Source organism: Meriones unguiculatus, chromosome 5 (genome assembly GCF_030254825.1).
Source record: "Meriones unguiculatus strain TT.TT164.6M chromosome 5, Bangor_MerUng_6.1, whole genome shotgun sequence".
NCBI classification, from domain to species: domain Eukaryota; kingdom Metazoa; phylum Chordata; class Mammalia; order Rodentia; family Muridae; genus Meriones; species Meriones unguiculatus.
This window is the reverse complement of record NC_083353.1, coordinates 110,682,089-110,700,888: the sequence shown is the minus strand read 5'-3', so window position 1 is coordinate 110,700,888 and position 18,800 is coordinate 110,682,089. Positions and strand designations below refer to the sequence as shown.

Sequence of the window (18,800 nt, the reverse complement as noted above, 5' to 3'; positions counted from 1 at the left end):
AATATATTTGTATGTGCATACACACACACACACACACACATAGACTCCAACCCATATCCATGAATCTACTGATTTGTATATGGACACACCTGCTTTTTTAACCCTTTTTAAACTACATTTTTTCCCTATTCTAAGTATAATCATAAAAAAACAACTCTGCACTCTAAACATAATCATGTGTCGGTAGAAAATTTGCAAATGAAATAAAAAAGTTAAAAGAAGAATAAGAGAAGAAAGTGAGTCATTCATAGACCCACAGTCCAGAAATAACCAGTAAACATTTTGGTATGTTTCCTGCCAATAGTAAAACATGCATAACTATTCTTCATGATTTTTGAAGGCATTCAAGATTAAATGTTTATCCAGTTCTGTGGCCTTTTTTTTTTTTCCTTAACGTATAATTAGCTCTTTGGTATTTGTGACGGGTAATCTTGGTCGTTAAGTTGATGTATGCAGGAAGAGGAGCCATCAACTGAAAGTGGCCTCCATTGGATTGGCCTGTAGACAGGAGTGCCTGTGAGGCACTTTCTTGACTGTTGATTGACGAGGGAGGACCCAGTACACTATGGTCTTGGGTTGGGCAAAAAATAAATAAATAAATAAGTAAAGAGTAGCTGAATGTGAGCCTGGAAGCGAGCCAGGAAGAAGTGTTCTCCAGCGGTTTCGCCTCAGGCTCCTGTCCTGAGTGCCTGCCTTGGTGTTCCCCAGCCGTGGAGTGTAGGCTCTGAGCTACAAAGCCTTTTCTCCCCCAGTTACTTTTGTCCATGGCAGTTATGGAGCAACAGAAACAATATTCCTTTATATATTCTTCGCAGATAGTGTTAAAATATCTACTCGTAGCTGCGACAACCCATATTTCACCATTTATTTGCCCCTATAAATCTCAATGAACATCCTTGCATGACTGAACCATTATTATCTTAGAATGAACCTAGAAACATTTTACCCATTCTCTCTCTCTCTCCGAGTCTCTCCGTTTTTTTGTTTGTTTTTGTTCTGTCCAGACAGGGTTTCTCTGTGTAGCCCTGGCTGTCCTGGAACTTGCTAAGAGATCCGCCTGCCTCTGCCTCCCAAGTGCTGGGATCACAGGCGTGTGATCATTTCAGTCTCTTCATTGAACACTCTCAACTCGTTTTCTGAAGCTCCCACTTGCGAATACCTCCTAGGAGTCTCTGGTTCTGCGAGTCAGAAGCTTGGGAGACACCACGCCAATGGGGTAAGCAACAGTTACCCGGCTGAAGAGCCTGCATCCCTTCTCGGCTCTGGCAGAGAAGGGCTGGCTGCGGCAGAGTTACAGGGCCAGGAGTCCAGCCATGGTGAGGGTGAGGGAAGTAAATTCTCTGGGCGTTTTTACCTCTAGGAGCCCCACTAAGCACTCAGAGTAAACACTGTAAGAACATCTCCTCTTACAGAGGGAACGGGAACAGAACCGGCCTGAAATCCCAGAGGATTTGTTCTTTTGAATAAGGTCTGCTCTCAAGGGAAGTTATTAGCCACGGCCTCAGCTTTTCGTCACAGCCTGACTGGGCCGAGGAGGGAGAATAACCACTGTGGTGCTCACTGGCCATCTTATCCCACCTAAGAAGTCAGGGGTGGGAGGCCTGAGCAGCCCTTCGCAATCCAGGCTCGGGAAAGTCGCTCTGAGACCTGCAGGCTTGACTGCTGAGCCCCCTCGCCCTACCGTACCTTGCCGAGACCATAACTATTTACTTACATTGTTCTTTTCACTTGATACATCATATCTCCATGACATGGCAGGGATGTTAAACTCACCCGACCAAGAATTTAAAAACTGAGCTGTGCTAAGGATTCTAAAGAATCCTCCAAGACAGATTGGAAAGTAAAGCAGAGAGGTGGAAATCCAAGAAAGGGCTGGGGGCGTGGCTCAGTGACAAGGTGCTTGCCTAGCCCCAGCACCAAAAAGGAAATTTAAAATATGTTATTTTGGATATATATATGTATGCATTATACAGGAATACCTGGAGATAATGTCTAAATGAGACAACATAATATAAACCAATCAAGATTGCGTAAAATAAAAATTTATGATGGATGGCGGTGGCACATATTTTTAATCCCAACACATGGGAGGCAGAGGCAGGCAGATCTCTAAGTTTGAGGGCAGCCTGGTCTACAAAACACACACACACACATACACACACACACACACACACACACAGCAAAAATAAGAACCAGTGGGCACAGTGGTGCACACATTTAATTCCAGCATTTGGGAGGCAGAGGCAGGTGGATTTCTGTGAGTTAAGGACAGCCTGGTCTACAAAGAGAGACCTAGTATAAACAAAAAAAATGGGAGAAGTACAAAAATAAAAATAAGCCAAAAAGTAGTCAGAGCTGGAGAGACACCTCAGTACTTTAGAGCACTTACTGCTCTGGCAGAGGAGCTGAGTTAGATTTCCAGCACCATGTCATTACTCCAGCTCCGAGGAGATCCTGACACCTCTGGTCTCTGTGAGAATCAGCACACACACACACACACACACACACCACACACACACACACACACACACACACACACTTCATAAAATGAGAACAATTTTTTTAAAAACTCAAAAAAGCAAAGGACAAAAACAGACAAGCAGAAGAAAATAGTTGAAGCCTGTGTGGCAGCTGCAGCAGCTGTGGCTGGGCATCTGGGGAAGAAGGGAGGTACAGAACAAAGATTCAAGACAAAGATGACCGAATAATTCCCTCAGGTGGACCTCCAACACTAATAACAGAGCCAGGAAACAGAGAATTCTAGGAAGGATTTTATTTTATTTGTCTTTTATTTTATATTTTATTTTATTTGTCTTTTTTTTTTATTTTACAGGGTTTCTTTGTATAGCCTTGGCTGTCCTGGAACTGACGCTATAGACCAGGCTGGCCTGAAACGCACAGAGATCCGCCTGCCTCTGCCTCCCCGAGTGCTGGGATTAAAGGAGTGTGCCACCACCCCTCAGCTCTAGGCATGACTTTTAAAAGTTTCACAAAATTTAAAGATAAAGATTCCCCAAAGAAGACAATACAGTGAAATATTTAAAGTGCCCCAAGTGCCAGTGAGGTGACTCAGTGGGTAAAGGCTCTTGCCTGATGATGGCCTGAGCTCCGTCCCTGGTACCCATAAGATGAAAGAGAAGGGACTCCTGAAAGTTGCTCTCGGGCCCTGACATCTGCCCTCTGGCACATAGGCAGACCTGTTGAAATGAAAGGGGAGGGCCATCCGGATGGCTCAGTAGATAAAGGCGCTAGCCTCAGAAGCTCAGCCACCAGAATTCAATCCCTGTGACCCAGGTAAAGGCAAAGGAGAAAACCTACTCCACCAAGCTGCCTTCCTTACACCATCGTACGCATTCTCATGTGCACACATCATGCATTCGCAGACATACAACAATAAATAAACTTTAAAAAGAGTGAAAGTTTCAGGAATAACTGGCAAACTCCAACATATTGGTATAAATAAGCTCAACACCAACCCTGGAGTGAATGCGGAGTGATCATGACATGGGTAAGGCTTCCAACGGCCGAGAAACACAAAGCATGATGTCATGTTCACATGTCACTGAGTGACAAGTGAAAAAAAATTAGAAGTGTAGAGGAGTAAATTATACAAGAAAACAAATAAGCAAATTTCATCATCAAATACCATTTAGAGTAACAGCCACAACCTTTTTTCATCCTAGCTTCCCCCGCTCAGGATGAAAAAAGTCAGCTATAGAAACTGGAATAGCACCCAGGCACAGCCTGGACTCCCAGTACACAGGGAGGCAGAGGCAAGCGGATCTCTGTGAGTTCAAGGCCAGCCTGGCCTACAAAGCAAGTTCAGGATAGCCAAGGCTACACAGAGAAACCCTGTCTCAGAAAAACAAAAACAACCCCCCCCCTCAAAAAAAAAAAAAAAAAGAAAAAAGAAAGAAACTGGGCCAGCAAGATCCTGAATAAAGTAGGAGGCTACACTGTTGTGTGAGGTTTCCTTGGTCAGAAGGACCACCATCCAGATCAAATGACACAGAAGACAAAGCTTAAGGAGAAAGGGGAAGAAGACTGAAGCTGGTTTTAAAAGAATCAGGAAACAGCCCACATGGAGAGAGAGCTAACAGACAGAAGAAATCTAAGTTCAGTGAAGAAACCAGACACCTTGACATGGATTTAGAGGAACTCCAAGATAAAATGAGTAAGAGGTTAAAAAAAAAAAAAAAAAAAAGAAGATGACGAAGAAGAAGAAGAAAATTAGGACATTTTTCTAGAGACTTGAGGAAACTTAGACCCAAGGCCTGAAACAGAAGGATCTGGAGAAACCAACCATCAATGTCAGCTGTTTAAGGCAGAGGTCCTCTCCCACAAACTACACCAGCTAAAGATGAAACAGGACAGGCTCGGGGAGATGGCTCCGTGTTTCCGAGCACTTGATGATTTGCAGAGGTTTTGGGGTTCAGTTCCCAAAACTCATATGGTGGCTCACAACTGTCTGTCTGTAACTTCAGTTATGGGAGGTCTGATACCCTCTTCTAATCCCTGGACATCTGGCACGCCTATGGTGCACATACATGCAGACAAACACTCATACACATGAAATAAACCATTTAAAAATGGTTCTACAGGTAGCTGGAGAGATAGCTCAGTGGTTAGGAGCACTGTCTGCTCTTCCAAAGGACCCAGGTTCAATTCCCAGCATCCACATGGCAGCTTACAACTGTCTATATCGCCAATTCCAAGGGACCTGACACCTTCACACTAATGCACAAAAAATTAAATTATTTTTAAAAAGATTCTACAGGATAACATCAATGTTAAGTCCACTAAATGTGCATATCTAAACTATAACTAGGAATTTGACTCTAGTCAGTGTCTACAATCTGGTCTACAGAAAATGGAACTTTTGGAAAGCAAAAGGAATGAGGAGAAACATTCTCTAAATATGCAAATGGCAGCTGATCTGAGATGTATGATTTGTTAGAATAGAAAAAGGAATTAGAGCAGTAAAGAAACAGCATTAACAGCCTACAGAAACACCTTTAAGAACACAGCCACTCTGTTGGAGGTGGAGGGCACTTGCCCAGCAGGCACAAAACCCCAGGTTCCCTTCCCCTGAGCCACGTAAAACTGGGTATGAGAGTGCTCACCCTAGTCCCACAGCACAGGAAGCAGAGGAGGGGGAACAAGAAGGTTAAGGTCCTCCTCGGCTAAACAGTGATTTCTAGGCCTGCTTAGGATACGTGAGACCATGTCTTTAAGAAAAGAAAAGAAAAAAAAAAAAAAAAAAAAAAGCCGGGCGCTGTAGCGCATGCCAGTAATCCTAGCACTCTGGGAGACAGAGGAAGTAGGATCTCTGAGTTCAAAGCCAGCCTGGTCTACAAAGTGAGTCCAGAACAGCCAAGGTTACACAGAGAGACATTGTCTTGAAAAAACAAAACAAAACAAAAACAAAAAAGAAAAGGACACAGTGGAGAAGCTAAACAGAATACATATCACAGAAAGTAGGGAGAGAAGGCACACTCTCTGCTTTGCAGCAACACCATGAACAAGAAAATCTTGCGATGAAAGAATTCATGGCAGCCAAGGGTCAGGACGGTAATTACCGGCCAATTACTGAAAACACAGGGAAGTGGGCTACAGAACAATAAAGCGTCCTGGGTGTTCCACACAGCGTCAGCAGAAACCCAGCCTGAACTGGCTGATGAGTTTGTGTAGAAGTATCTTCTTATTGCTGAGTCTCATACACACTAACAGTTTACCTCCTGAAGGAAATTTTTGAAGACTGTAATTTTTATGATTTATTTGGAGAATATCTTCAAGAGTACAAGGAGTTCAATAAAGAGTTTACAAAAAAAGGGGATGGCATCAGAAAAACGAGAGCAATTTAAAAAATGTTCACTGAGAGCCCTTGGTCAGCATGTGCCAATCTCTAGCACTGGCATGAAGAAAGAAAAGAGTAGGGGCAGTGGCACCTTTAATCCCAGCACTAGGGAGGCAGAGGCAGGTGGATCACTGTGAGTTCAAGGCCAGCCTGGTCTATAAAGCAAGTCCAGAACAGCCAAGGTTACACAGAGAAACCCTGTCTTGAAAAACCATAAATAAATAAGTGAATAAACAAATAAATACATAAGAAAAGAAAATAGGCCAAAAGCTCACACCTATTGAAAGAAAATAGAGAGCCTAAGGGCTGTACAGTATTTGTTTAGCGTCTATGATATCCTGGGTTTTATTTCAGCATGATGGGAGGAAAAATAAATGTATAAACAAATGTAACAAGTCCAAAGAAATAAATGAAGGTAAAATTAAAACTGTCATTTTTATTATCTTTCTAAATTTTTTTTGTTTGTTTTTCCATTCAGGGTTTCTCTGTGTAGCCCTGGCTGTCCTGGAACTTATTCTGTAGACCAGGCTGGCCTCGAACTCACAGAGATCCACCTGCCTCTGCATCCCAAATGCTGGGACACCGCCACCCAGTTTCAATTTTTAAAAAATATCCTTTAATGTCAGTGGTCTAAATGCATCAGTTAAAAGACAGGTCAGGGCTGGAGAGATGGCTCAGAGGTTAAGAACATTCGCTGTTCTTCCAGAGGTCCTGAGTTCAATTCCCAGCAACCACATGGTGGCTCACAACCATCCATAGTAAGATCTGGTGTGCAAGCAGAATGTTGTATAAATAATAAATTAAAGCTTAAAGAAAAAAAAAAAAAAAAGACAGGTCAATTCTGAGTCATAAAGCACATCTCAATAATTACTTGAAAACAGAAATCAAGAGCCAGGCATAGTGGGGCACGCCTTGAGGCCCAGCACCAGGGAGGCAGAGGCAGGCAGAGCTCTGTGAGTTTGAGGCCAGCCTGGTCTACAAAGTGAGTCCAGGAGAGCCACAGCTGTTAGATAGTGAAACCCTGTCTTGAAAAACAGAAAAACAAACAAACAAACAAACAAAAAAAAAAAAAAGAAATCCTGTGATGTCTCTTACTAGACCAAATTTCGGAAATGTAACTGGAAAATCCACAAATTGGGGAGATTAAAGAGCACGCTTTCGGATATACACAAAACTAAAGAAATCCCAAGAGAAATTTAAAGTGTTTTGAACCAAATGAAAATAAAGACACAATTTATCACAATTGGATGCAGCAAAATCAGTGTTCAGAAGAAAATTTGTACCTTGTGGTGGCTGAGCTGAGAAGACAGGAAGTTCAAGGTGATCTTGGGCTACACAACAAGACCCTGTCTGAACACACACACACCACACACACTAAAACAAACATTCAGGAGCCAGGAAGATCTGGAGTCCAAGAACAGCCTAGCTACGCAGTGAGACTGATAATAGTCTGAGCTAGATGGGACCTTGTCTGAACAACAAGAAAACAAAACAAGCAAGCAAACAACAAATTCACCAATTAAACAGAAAAACGAGAGCAATTAAATAAAAGTAACCTGGAAAAAAATGAATAATAAAAAAGTGCAGAGTAGAAATCAATAAGGCCAAATTCTATCTCCTCTGTGTGTGTGTGTGTGTGTGTGTGTGTGTGCGTGTGTGTGTGCATAGCATATGTACGGTCAGAGGACACCTTTGGGTGTGGATTTTCACCTTCTACGTTGTTTGAAGCCAGATCTCTCGTTTGGTACCGCACATGGGAATATGTAACCAACAAACTTCCAGGAATTCATTGCCTCTGTCTCCCATCTCAACACAGAAGCAGGAAGAGAGCAGATTCTACCATGCCTGGCTTCCTTTGGGAGTCCAGGGACTTGAACTCAGGTCCTTATGCTTGCTCAGCAAGCTCTTTACCCAGTAAGCCATTTCTTCTGCTCAAGTTTTCCTTTCTCCCTGGTGCTAGCCATTGAACTTAGGGCCTCACATGAGCTAGCCAAAAGCATGACCACTGAGCTAGTCATGGCCTTTGCTTTGTCGGTGAGGCAGTGTGTGTCTTTTTTTTACCCCAGACTGCCAGAAGCCAATCTGAAAAGTCTAATCTGCATAATCTCAACTGTATGACAGTCTGGAAGAGGCAAAACTGGAAAAGACGATGTGCTTGGTGATTGACAGGGCTTGAGAAGGATGAGCGGGCACAAGAGGGGGAAATGGCTGTGGTACGATAGTGGTGGAACGAGGTCTCCGCATTTGATCTGAGGCACACTGTACTCTGTATACTTTGATGATGGAAAGCAGGTTCTGGTAGGGGAGGCTGACAAAGCTGGAGTCTACACGTGTGTGGAAGGTAGACGGGCTGAGGATGCAGCTCAGCAGCAGAGTGTGTGCTGGGCCTGTGTGAGGCTCTGGGTGTCCAAGATGTCAAACCCAAGGCTTCCAGAAGAGCGGGAAGCTGACCCCCCTCTCCAGCTCAGGTCAAGTACTTACCAGTTTGGAGTTTGTGTTTACTCTGAAAATAATGTTTTAGTATAAATAAAATTATAGAGCCAGGTGCAATAGTGCACACCTGTAATCCCAGCATTCAGGAGGCAGAGGCAGGTGGATTGCAAGCCTGGTCTACAAAGCAAGTCCAGGAGAGCCAAGGCTACACAGAGAAACCCTGTCTCGAAAAACCAATTATATATATTATATCCAATATACATGTTGATATATATATATATATATATATTGATCTTAAAAGTCCTTTTCTGGAGGCTGGAGAGATGGCTCAGTGGTTAAGAGTACTTGCTGCTCTTGCAAAAGACCTGTGTTCAGTTCACATCAGTACCCAGCACCCACATGGTGGTTCACAACCATCAGTAATTCCATTTCCAGGAAATCCAAATCCTCTTCTGATGTCCTCAGGTACCAGGCATGCATGTGGTGCACATACATGTAGGCAAAATACTCATAAACATAAAAATAAATCTTAAAAGAATTTTAAGTCAAACCCTGAGTCAGGGTTTGACTGTGTAACCTTGGCTGTCCTGGAACTCACTCTGTAGACCAGGCTGACCTCGAACTCACAGAGATTCACCTGCCTCTGCCTCCCTGAATGCTAGGATTAAAGACATGCACCACCCCCTCCCAGCTTAAAAATAGTTTTTTGTTTTTTTTTTAAGTCCTTTTCTGTTGTTTAATCATCTGGCTCTTGGAAAAGTTATCATGCAACCTACAGCTGATGCTAATCTGCTTGATTGACGCTCTGCCCTTGCTAGAACCTTCCATTCCCTCTGGTGCCTTCTAAGGCTGTGGCATCAAGCATAGGACACCTGACTGCCTCTCCCTAGAAGACAGTTGCTACCTCTGCTGCTGCTGTTGTGTGAATGAGACACGCTCTGTCCCACGCAGGAGAGCCTTATAGAGATACTCAGGTCTCAAAAAAAATCTAGTTTTCCCCAACCTATAAAGTACAGAGCTGGCCGCCTGTCTCTCTCTGTAACACCCCAACCTTGTATTTCTTTGCCAGCTGTCATGTAGCAGCCACCCTCCGAAGTTTTAGGGAAAGCACTGCCCAGAATATGAACTCATTTTCTGGTAACACTGATCTTCTTAGCTCTTTGACAAGAGGAAGCAGAAGCCAAGAGGAATTGAAACAATCCACTTTTCACTTATCTAAAGACATATGAGGAACCAGTCCCGGGGGAAACTGCCTGAAATGGGACTAAAGAGCAAAGGCTGGTGGGGCATTCAGAGAAGGGGTGAGGGAGGGAGAGAGTGGGGGCGGGGTGGCTCTCCAGTGACCCAACACCATCTTCAGGACTGCTCCCAGGTTCCCTTCTCCTGGCTCCCGACAGAACTTACTTGAAGGTGGACGATTTCACGGTCTGACTCCATCTTGCTGCTTCGGGCCACTTTCCACCCTCCGAGTGCCTGGAGTTTGCGTGGGCTCTTCAGCCGGGCAGCCTGTGCCTACAGCTCTTCTGGGGTGGGAGACAGTGCTGCTATTCATGCGCCGATGCGGGATGCTTGGCTTGGCCTCAGCCCCTGGGGGAGGCGCACATGTGTGCGAGTGTCTGCCCTGCATGTGGCATATTGATAGGTGGCCTTTGAGTGGCCCCTCCAGTCCCAGCCGGGCCATCTGAGGTTACAGCGCCTGCTCTGAGGCAGTAGTCTCACTGCTGAAAAAGTAATTTAACGGGATGGACATTGGAAGAAGGAGAAAACAGGAAACAGAACAGGAGCCTACTGCAGAGGGACTCTGAAAGACTCTACCCAGCAGTGTATCAAAGCAGATGCTGAGACTCATAACCAAACTTTGGGGAGAGTGCAGGGAATCTTATGAAAGAAGGGGGAGTTAGTAAGACCTGGAGAGGACAGGAGGTCCACAAGTTGGGCAACAGAACCAAAAAATCTGAGCACAGGGGTCTTTTCTGAGACTGATACTTCAACCAAGGACCATGCATGGAGATAACCTAGACCCCCTGCACAGATGTAGCCCATGGCAGCTCTGTATCCAAGTGGGTTCCCTAGTAATGGGAACAGGGGCTGTCTCTGACATGAACTCAGTGGCTGATTCTTTGATCACCTCCCCCTGAGGGGGGAGCAGCCTTATCAAGCCACAGAGGAAGACAATGCAGACAATCCTGATGAGACCTAATAGGCTAGGGTCAGATGGAAGGGAAGGAGGACCTCCCCTATCCGTGGACTTGGAGAGAGGCATGGGAAGAGATGAGGAAGGGAGGGTAGGATTGGGAGGGAATGAGGGAGGGGGCTACAGCTGGGATACAAAGTGAATAAACTGTAATTAATATAAAAAATAAAAAAATTTAATTTTAAAAAAGTAATTCTGCGTCTCCCCCAGGACAATCAGAGAACTCTAAGAGGGTCTTCACACCCCCACTGGCTGCTCGGAGTAGGGTCCCTGCTCACCGGGCATGGCATGGCCTCAGCATACTCCCAAGATACGTTACTCCCTTTCTCTCCCTTGTTTCTTCTGTCTGTGTCCTCCGTTCCGAAGAGTTGGGGAGAGGAGGAAGTAGCTGACCCAGCAGGTAAGGAATACAGATTGACACCCTCAGCTTCTCTCCTGATGTAAGGAGGAGGCCGAGATAGGAGAAGCAGGGGACTGCAGTGCCTTCAAATCCTTTTCACAAAGCCAGTTGCATGCCCCGACTCCTAAAAGAGCTACAACAGACTTTTTTTTTTCCTTTCCTTTTCTTTCTTTCTTTTTTTGAAACTGATTGTTTTTCCTGTTTACCTTAGAATCTAAGACACTTCTGTCTTGTTCCTAGACCTGTTTTAGACCTAAACTGCTGTGGTGGGCGTGTGAAGGCTCCAGATGAAGGCTGCCAGGGAGAATTTCCATTCAGGGAAATGGAAGGTGGGAATGGGGCCCGGCAGAGTCATGTATTTTTTTTTAAACTTGTTTATTTTTATATCATATGCAAGTGGTGTTTTGCTTCTATACGTGATCTATGTCAGATCCCCTGGAACTGGAGCTACAGGCAGTTGTGAGCTGCTATGTGGGTGCTGGGAATTGAACCCGGGTGCTCTGGAAGAGCAGCCAGCGCTCTTAACCACTGAGCCATCTCTCCATCCCCATAGTATTTTTACCACTGTCATATGTGAAGAGGAAAGAGAGAGGGGAGGGAAGGAGAGAGAAAGAGAAGAGACAGACAGACAGACAGAGCCAGTTTCATGACTTCTTTTACACGCCTAAGTCCCACTCTCTTACCGTGTGTGATCAAGTTAGAGGACACGTGAGCCTGATGACAAGTGACCAAGGTCACCCATGGTACCCAACCCCCCACAATTATATCTGTGTCCTTCAGCTTTCTGTTGATGTGACAAAGCACTTGGGGCAGTCAATCACCCTTTGATTGGCGGGTTCAGAGATTCCAGTTCCTAGTTGGCAGGTCCTGGTCCTGCTGCTTCGGGTCTGCGGTGGCACTCCAGAATCACGTGAAAGTGTGCTGGAGAGGAAGTCTGTTCCCCTCCCGCAGGCAGCAGTGGCAGGGAGCAAATGGGAAAAGGGAGGGGAGTGGAAGGGTTCTGGCACTCCCTCTAGGGCAAGCCCCACAATGACCCAGCTTCCTCCCACTGGCTCCCAATTCCACTGCCTCCCAATGGCACCATGATGACCAAGCCTTCAGCACATGGGCCTTTGGGGCACCATTTCACTACTCTGGGGTTAGCGTGATGCTGATTTAGCTTGCAATGCTTACTCTTCATAATAATTCTGGAAATTAGTTTTCATTTTTTGCGGGGGACAGATTTGGAGACGGGGTCTCTCTGTGTAGCCCTGACTATCTTAGAACTCACTCTGTAGACCAGGCTGGCCTCGAACCCACAGAGATATTCCTGCCTCTGCCTCCTGAGTGCTGGGATCGAAGGTGTGCATCACCACCACCCAGATCAGTTTCCGTCCTTACCACGGTTTTATGACAGAAGAAACAGAAGCACAGGAAGCCAACTGGTGGCTCATGGTTTATCCAAGGTTTGCCCTAGAAATCTGGATAGCTAAGTCACACATTTGGTTTAAAGAGGAGAGACAACCACACTTCCTCTGCTCTCTTCTTTTCCTCGTAATTCAGGCTGAGAAAGGGAAGCCCATGCCTTTTTTTCTTTGGCTCCCTATCTGATGCGGTATTCTAGGATAATAACTCAAAGGAAGAGATTTAAAAATGTGAAAATCCTTTTTAGTAATAAAACCTATCAAAATATTGTCTTGATCCAGTGAAGTGGATGGATCGGTGGGTACCGGGTTCTACAGACAAGCATGACAAGCCAAATTACATCCCTAATATCTGCATAGGGGAGGAGAGAAGCAGCTCCTGTAAGCTGTGGGGTGTGTGTGTGTATGTGTGTTTGTGTGTGTATGCTTATATATTAATTTTTTTATAATGTGTTATTGTAGAATAAATCACAATGTTAAAAAAACTTTCTAGAACTTTTTATTTGGGGGAACAGAAATAAAATATTAACCATTTCCTTTCCCTTTGCCTTCCTGTTGTGGAAATAGCCATTATCTTTTAACTACATAGATGTATCTGGCTGGACAGAAGGAAAATCGGAAGAAAATACAAAAAAGCACCTGAATATATTTCCAAAGAAACTTCCTTAGTAACGAGTACATTGGCTTTAAGAGGAAACAGCTGCAATTGGTTCGGAACCTGGTCAGGTTGCCAAGCTCACCCTGGATTTGAACTGTATCCTATCTCATAAGCATCAGCAGAGGTAAACATGAAGCAGGATTTGGAAACTGTTTTATCTCCTCCGTCACACCGTGACCCTGGACCAGGGGTCATCATACTTTTTTCTGTAAGAGGCTAGGAAGCAAATTCCTTTTTGCCTTTGTAGATCATGTGGGTTTTTTCACAACCCCTCATCTCTGCTGTTATTGTGTAAACAGCAGCCATATGCAGTGTGTAAGTGAATGATGGCGGTAATATTTCAATAAAACTTTATTAACAAAAACAGACGGTCAAAGATTATAAAACTAAGACCAGGTGTGGCCCCACAAACTGTAGTCTGCTGAGCCCCATCCCAGAGCTAAAACAGAAACATCTTTCAAGTCTACTTTTCATGGCTGTGGCACTTGCTGAGCTCCTATGAGCTCACGCTGTTAAGCTCACTCTCGAGGGGGAGGGGGGACATTGGCATCAGAAAGGAGGGTCCTGAGACTACCGTGCAGCAAATGCTCTTGTCACGAATGGAACCTCTGACATTTGGCTGCAGGGCCTGAACTTGCCCCTCGTGGGAAAGGTTTCATCTTTCTTTACCTTTAGGGTGATTTTTGTAGAGTAAAGTTCAAAAAAGAATTTTTAGGGAACTCTACCGGGGAATTTTTTATTTTTATTTTTATTTTGTATGTTAAGTACACACTTGAACTTACACCAACTCAAAGCAAGGAGGCGGGGGCGGGGGGACTTTCAGTATGGTTGTAAAGAGGCAGAAATACAGAAGTCAGAGGAAGAGGACAGTAAGGCCACCCCTTTGCCTGGTATGCTGGCACGAACCGCTAGTCCCAGCCAGTCTGAGGCTCAGGTAGGAAGAGCACTTTTGAACTCAGGAGGTTTTAGCCTTTTGTTTTGTTTTGTTTTGTTTTTCAAGACAGGGTTTCTCTGTGTAGTCTTGGTTGTTCTGAACTCGCTTTGTAGACCAGGCTGGCCTCGAACTCATAGAGACCCACCGGTTTTAGCCTTTCAAAACTATGTAAAATTTAAAAATTACAAAGATTTTGGTAGTCTCCTGAACTCCTGACCCACCCATTTCAATCACCCAGATTACAAATGCACCGATATGCCTAGTTATTCCTGGTTATTACTGCTTTTTTAATTAATTAAAATTTAGTGTATTTAGCTGCTGCTGGTGGTGGTGGCACACACCTTTAATCCCAGCACTTGGGAGGCAGAGGCAGGTGGAGCTCTGTGAGGTTGAGGCCAGCCTGGTCTACCAGTTCCAGGACAGCCAGGGCTACATAGAGAAACACTGTTTCAAAAAAAAAAAAAAAAGTTAGTGTATTTAACAGTTTTTTTTTTTTTTTAATGTGACACATACAATTGTAATCTAGCTGGGCAGGGAGGCTCCAGCCTGTAATAGCAGCTGAGAGGCTGAAACAGGAGGCCCACGCGTTCAAGACCAGCCTGTGATAGAAGGAGATCCTCTTTCCAAAAGTATTCTTTAAAAAGTATTTTAAAATTACTGTGGACTGAGGATGCAGCTCAGCAGCAGAACACTTGCCTAGCAGTGAGCAACCCTGGTCTCCAATCCCACAGAAGGAAAAATTATGAATATTCCTGGGACAACATGCTTCAATACAAGCGCCCACCGTACAATGTTCAAGTTAAGGCAAACACATCTATCTCCTCCAACGTTTCTCCTTCCTGTGTAGAAAGAATGTCCTAAAGGCTTCGTCTTCTTTGAAATGTGCGTACACTTTATCACTGTGTATCAAGCGGTATGTAAGATCCTTTAACCGAATATCGAATATCGGGAAACCCCGAGGTTCAGTCAGGTGACACTGCTGAGTCGCTGTGTTTTTTTAAACCTTTCTTTTTAAACCTCTCTCTCTCTCTCTTTTTTTTTTTTTTTTGAGACAGAGTTTCTCTATGTAGCCTTGGCTGTCCTGGAGCTTGCTTTATAGACCAGTCTGGCCTCGAACTCACAAAGATCTATCCGCCTCTGCCTCCCAAGTGCTGGGATTAAAGGCTTGTGCCACCACAGCCTTGCTTAACTCAACCCCAATATGAATGTTTCTATTGAACGCTTCCTGGGTAAGAATGTAAGTATTCAGCTCCGTGTCCGAGTTTAGTTAAAGGTTTAGAACCATATACACAAGCCAGGCATGGCGGCACACACTTTTATTCCCAGCACTCAGAAGGCAGAGGCAGGCAGATCTCTGTGTTAGAGGCCAGCCTGGTCTACAGAGCGAGTTCCAGGACAGCCAGGGCTACGCAGAGAAACCCTGTCTTGAAAAAATTAATTAAAGGAAAAGATTACCTTTAATTTCAGCAACCAGGTGGTCTCTGTGTATTCTCTATGTATTAAAGAAATCTTTGGGGAAATTCACCTCTGCTAGTAGACACCTATGCCTAACAAGTTGCAGATGTGAGAAAAGAAGCAAACTTTGGGACATGCTTACAGACTCATTTCCAAATCCACCGACTGGGACACCTGGGGCCAGAATGGACAGCCAAGGAAAGATCTGGCGGCCTAGGAAGGAGGCTGGTTGTGCAGGGACTGTCGTGAGGCCCAGAGTGCTCCAAACAATTGGAAAGAATTGGGTTCTGCGACCTTTGCGCGTCTAATGAAACTTTCCTTAGTGACCAAAGTAACAGGTTACATCCATCTTCATTGTTCGTTAGAGTAACCGCTAGCCATGTGCGGGTCCTGAGCAAATGAGATGTGTTGGTCTGGCTGATGATTTGAGTTTTAATCTTCATTTAATTAATAATAATAAATAAAAAAAGGCTGGCTGGGTGCTTGTAATCCCAGCTCTTAAGGAGGCAGAAGCAGGCAGATCTCTGTGAGTTCGAGACCAGCCTGGTCTACATAGCAAGTCCAGGACAGTCAAGGCTGCTACACAGAGAAACCCTGTTTCAAAAAACAAAGAAACAAAACAACAACAAAAAAGCCAGTATGGTGGCACACATCTTTAACCCCATCACTCAGAAAGTAGAGGCAGGTGGATGTATCTTTGCGAGTTCAAGGCCACCGAGGTCTCCATAGTCACTTCTAGGCCAGCAGCACTACATAGAGAGACCTTGTGAATGAATGAATTTATTGATGGGGCTGGAAAGCTACCTCAGCAGTTAAGGGCACAGACTGCTCTTTCAGAGGCTCTAAGTTCGGTTCCCAGCACCCACACTGGGAGCTTTACAACCACCTGTAACTCCAGCTTCGGGAAATCCAACACCCACTTCTGGCCTCTGAGGGTAAGAAAACACACTTAGTATAGACACACACATCTGTATAATTATATTAAAAAATTTACGTTTAGATATGTGTGTGTGTGTGTGTGTGTGTGTGTGTGTGTGTGCTTTGATGACAATCAAACTAGATTCCTGAATACCAGGAAGTTGCTTTTATTATTGAGTCACACGCCCCGCCCTAAAGAGTTACATTTATTTATTGTTTATTATTTGTTCATTTTTGTTTGTTTAATTTTGAGACAGAGTTCCCTGGGGAGCCCAAGCTGTCCTTGAACTTTCAATACTGTTGCCTCAGCCTCCTGTGTGCTAGAAGAATAGGCATATGCCACCACACCTAATTTAAATAGTTTTATTTATTTATTTATTTATTCATTTATTTATTTATTTATTCATTCATTCATTGATTCATTTGTCTGCTTTAAAGAAAAGGTCTTGTTATATAGCTTAGGCTGGCCTTGAACTCAAAAATGATCCTCCTGCCTCAGCCTTCCAGGTGCTGGGATTACAGTGTGATCAACCAGGTTTGGTCTAAATAGTTACATTTAAATAGCTAGTAGCTAACAGCGGCCAGGGGAGTGGGCTGCTCCTATCTCTAAGGCTCAGAGGTTCTTCCGGCTAAAGGCTATTTGACGTTAGTAGGAACTCAGGCGCACGGCTCTCCGGAGGGCCCCGTGGGACCCTGGGGTGTTCTTCATTGCGGCAAAATTTCCCTTCTTTCAGATTCAGAGCAGGGGGTTTTAGCTGTGACTCACTGTGAGCTGATGGTTAGTGACAGAGCCTTCCTGAGACTGAGACGGAACACTTCTCACCTTCCACCTCTGTGACTGAGTTAAGGAGTGCCATATGCAGATCCCATTACTCTCAGGGGTCAGAGGTAGGTGGATCTCTGTGAGTTCAAGGCCAGCCTGACCTACACAGTGAGTTCCCAGACAGCCAGAGGCTGTGTAGAGACCCTGTCTCCAAAAAAATGGGGATGGGGGGGAGTCTGGTGCTCTTCTTTCACTCAGGAGAGAGTACTCTGATCTCAGCAATGGAAGGGGGTCTGTGGATTTCAACGACTGTAAGTCTGAGCAGATCCTTTACTAACTGAGCTCTTGGGTGGAGATTGATGCAAAACCTAAGTAAGCTGCTAGAATCTGCCACAATTGCTCTTCATCTTCCTTTTAAGCCATCCTTTAAGACACCCCTTGGGAATGAGTAGAATTCTTGGCCATGACAGGCTTTGTTCCTCCAAGGGAGGTCTTTGATTGTGTTAGACTGGGAATCACAAGTCTGAGGCGTTTTTAAGTCTTACCTGACATGGATGTATGTGAAGAAGAGGGTTTAAAAAGCACAATTCAGTTGTGGCCACTTATCCAGGTGCAGAAGGGACATCTGTCCCACAGCGGGTCCTTATTGACTTCTCAGAGAAAGGACAACTTAATTCAAGGTTGCACTGTTTTCCCAGGGGGCACCCACGCTCAGTTCTGGGTATGGGAGGATGAAAGCCAGGGGTTAGTGGTGAAGGGGAGACCTTTAACCACGAGTCCTTGAGGATGGGGTGAGGACACGGCATTGGGATTCTGAGCAGTGTATAGAAGCCAGAGATAGGAGACAAAACAAAAATCAAACAAAACTCCTCAGAGTCCCATCCAACTGGTTCCGCCTTCGGTGGACAGAAGCAGTTTAGTGGCGATGGTAGGATTAGACCTTGACAAGCTTAGCTTCCTGGTTGCCCTTCTAATCATGTGACTATATTGCCTGTGCACATAAATAGACATGCACATAACGACTCCTCTTTGAATAGTCACTGAGGACTTTACACATACTTGATTTTCCTTTGACTTTCACAATGACCTAGGCAAAATTCAAGATGAGGACTCTAAATGAAAAGAGCTGTCCAAGATCCTCGCTGATGAGACCAGAATCCGCTCGAGACTTCTCCCTCCCAATTCTCTTTTCTTTCCTTTCTAAGATTTATTTATTTATTTAGTGTATGAGTACCTTACCTGCATGTTCACCTGTAGGCCAGCAGAGGGCGCCAGATCCCATTATAGATGGCTGTGAGCCACCCTGTGGTTGCTGGGAATTGAACTTGGGACCTCTGGAAGATCAGTCAGTGCTCTTCACCCCTGAGCCATCTCTCCAGCCCCAGATTCTCTTTTCTTCCCTCCAAATGCTGCTACTTAACCTCCACCTTTCAACGCACACTGGGGCATGCCCCCCTGCACAGTCGATACATACCAGATGGTGACCTTGAACAGGCCGTTCATGGTAATAACTCATGATCACCCGAGGAAACAAGTCTGCTTTAACTCCTGGTCCTTCTGCTTACCAGTGTGCTTGTGGGGTGCCACGCAGGTCTGGGGGAGGATGTTCTTTGTTTGCTATTGTTTATCAGTACTGTGAATGAAACCCAAGGCTTTGTCCTTGTTGGATACATCCCTGGTTTCTACTGTTGTTCTAACAGACTTTTGTTTTTTTTTTTTAGAATAGAAAGTTCAAACAGTTCTCATATATCCCTCCTTCCAGTCCTCCACCTGTGTCTACTTCCA

General features: G+C 44.7%; 1 protein-coding gene across 4 annotated transcripts in view; it reads right to left on the bottom strand.

Moving 5' to 3' along the window:
* Ninj2 (ninjurin 2) overlaps positions 1 to 9,959 on the bottom strand; it is an 89,539-nt gene extending 79,580 nt beyond the window's left edge. For 3 of the 4 annotated variants that reach the window (XR_009591932.1, XM_021632638.2, XM_060384092.1), the window contains exon 1: positions 9,695 to 9,959. Coding sequence is in view for 3 of the 4 variants with exons in the window: in XM_021632638.2 (XP_021488313.1) it covers positions 9,695 to 9,727 (33 nt within the window). In the remaining variant the exon portion in view is untranslated. The remainder of the gene's footprint in view (positions 1 to 9,694) is intronic. The other variant, XM_021632636.2, reaches the window with a different exon arrangement.
* Positions 9,960 to 18,800: the final 8,841 nt, after the last annotated feature.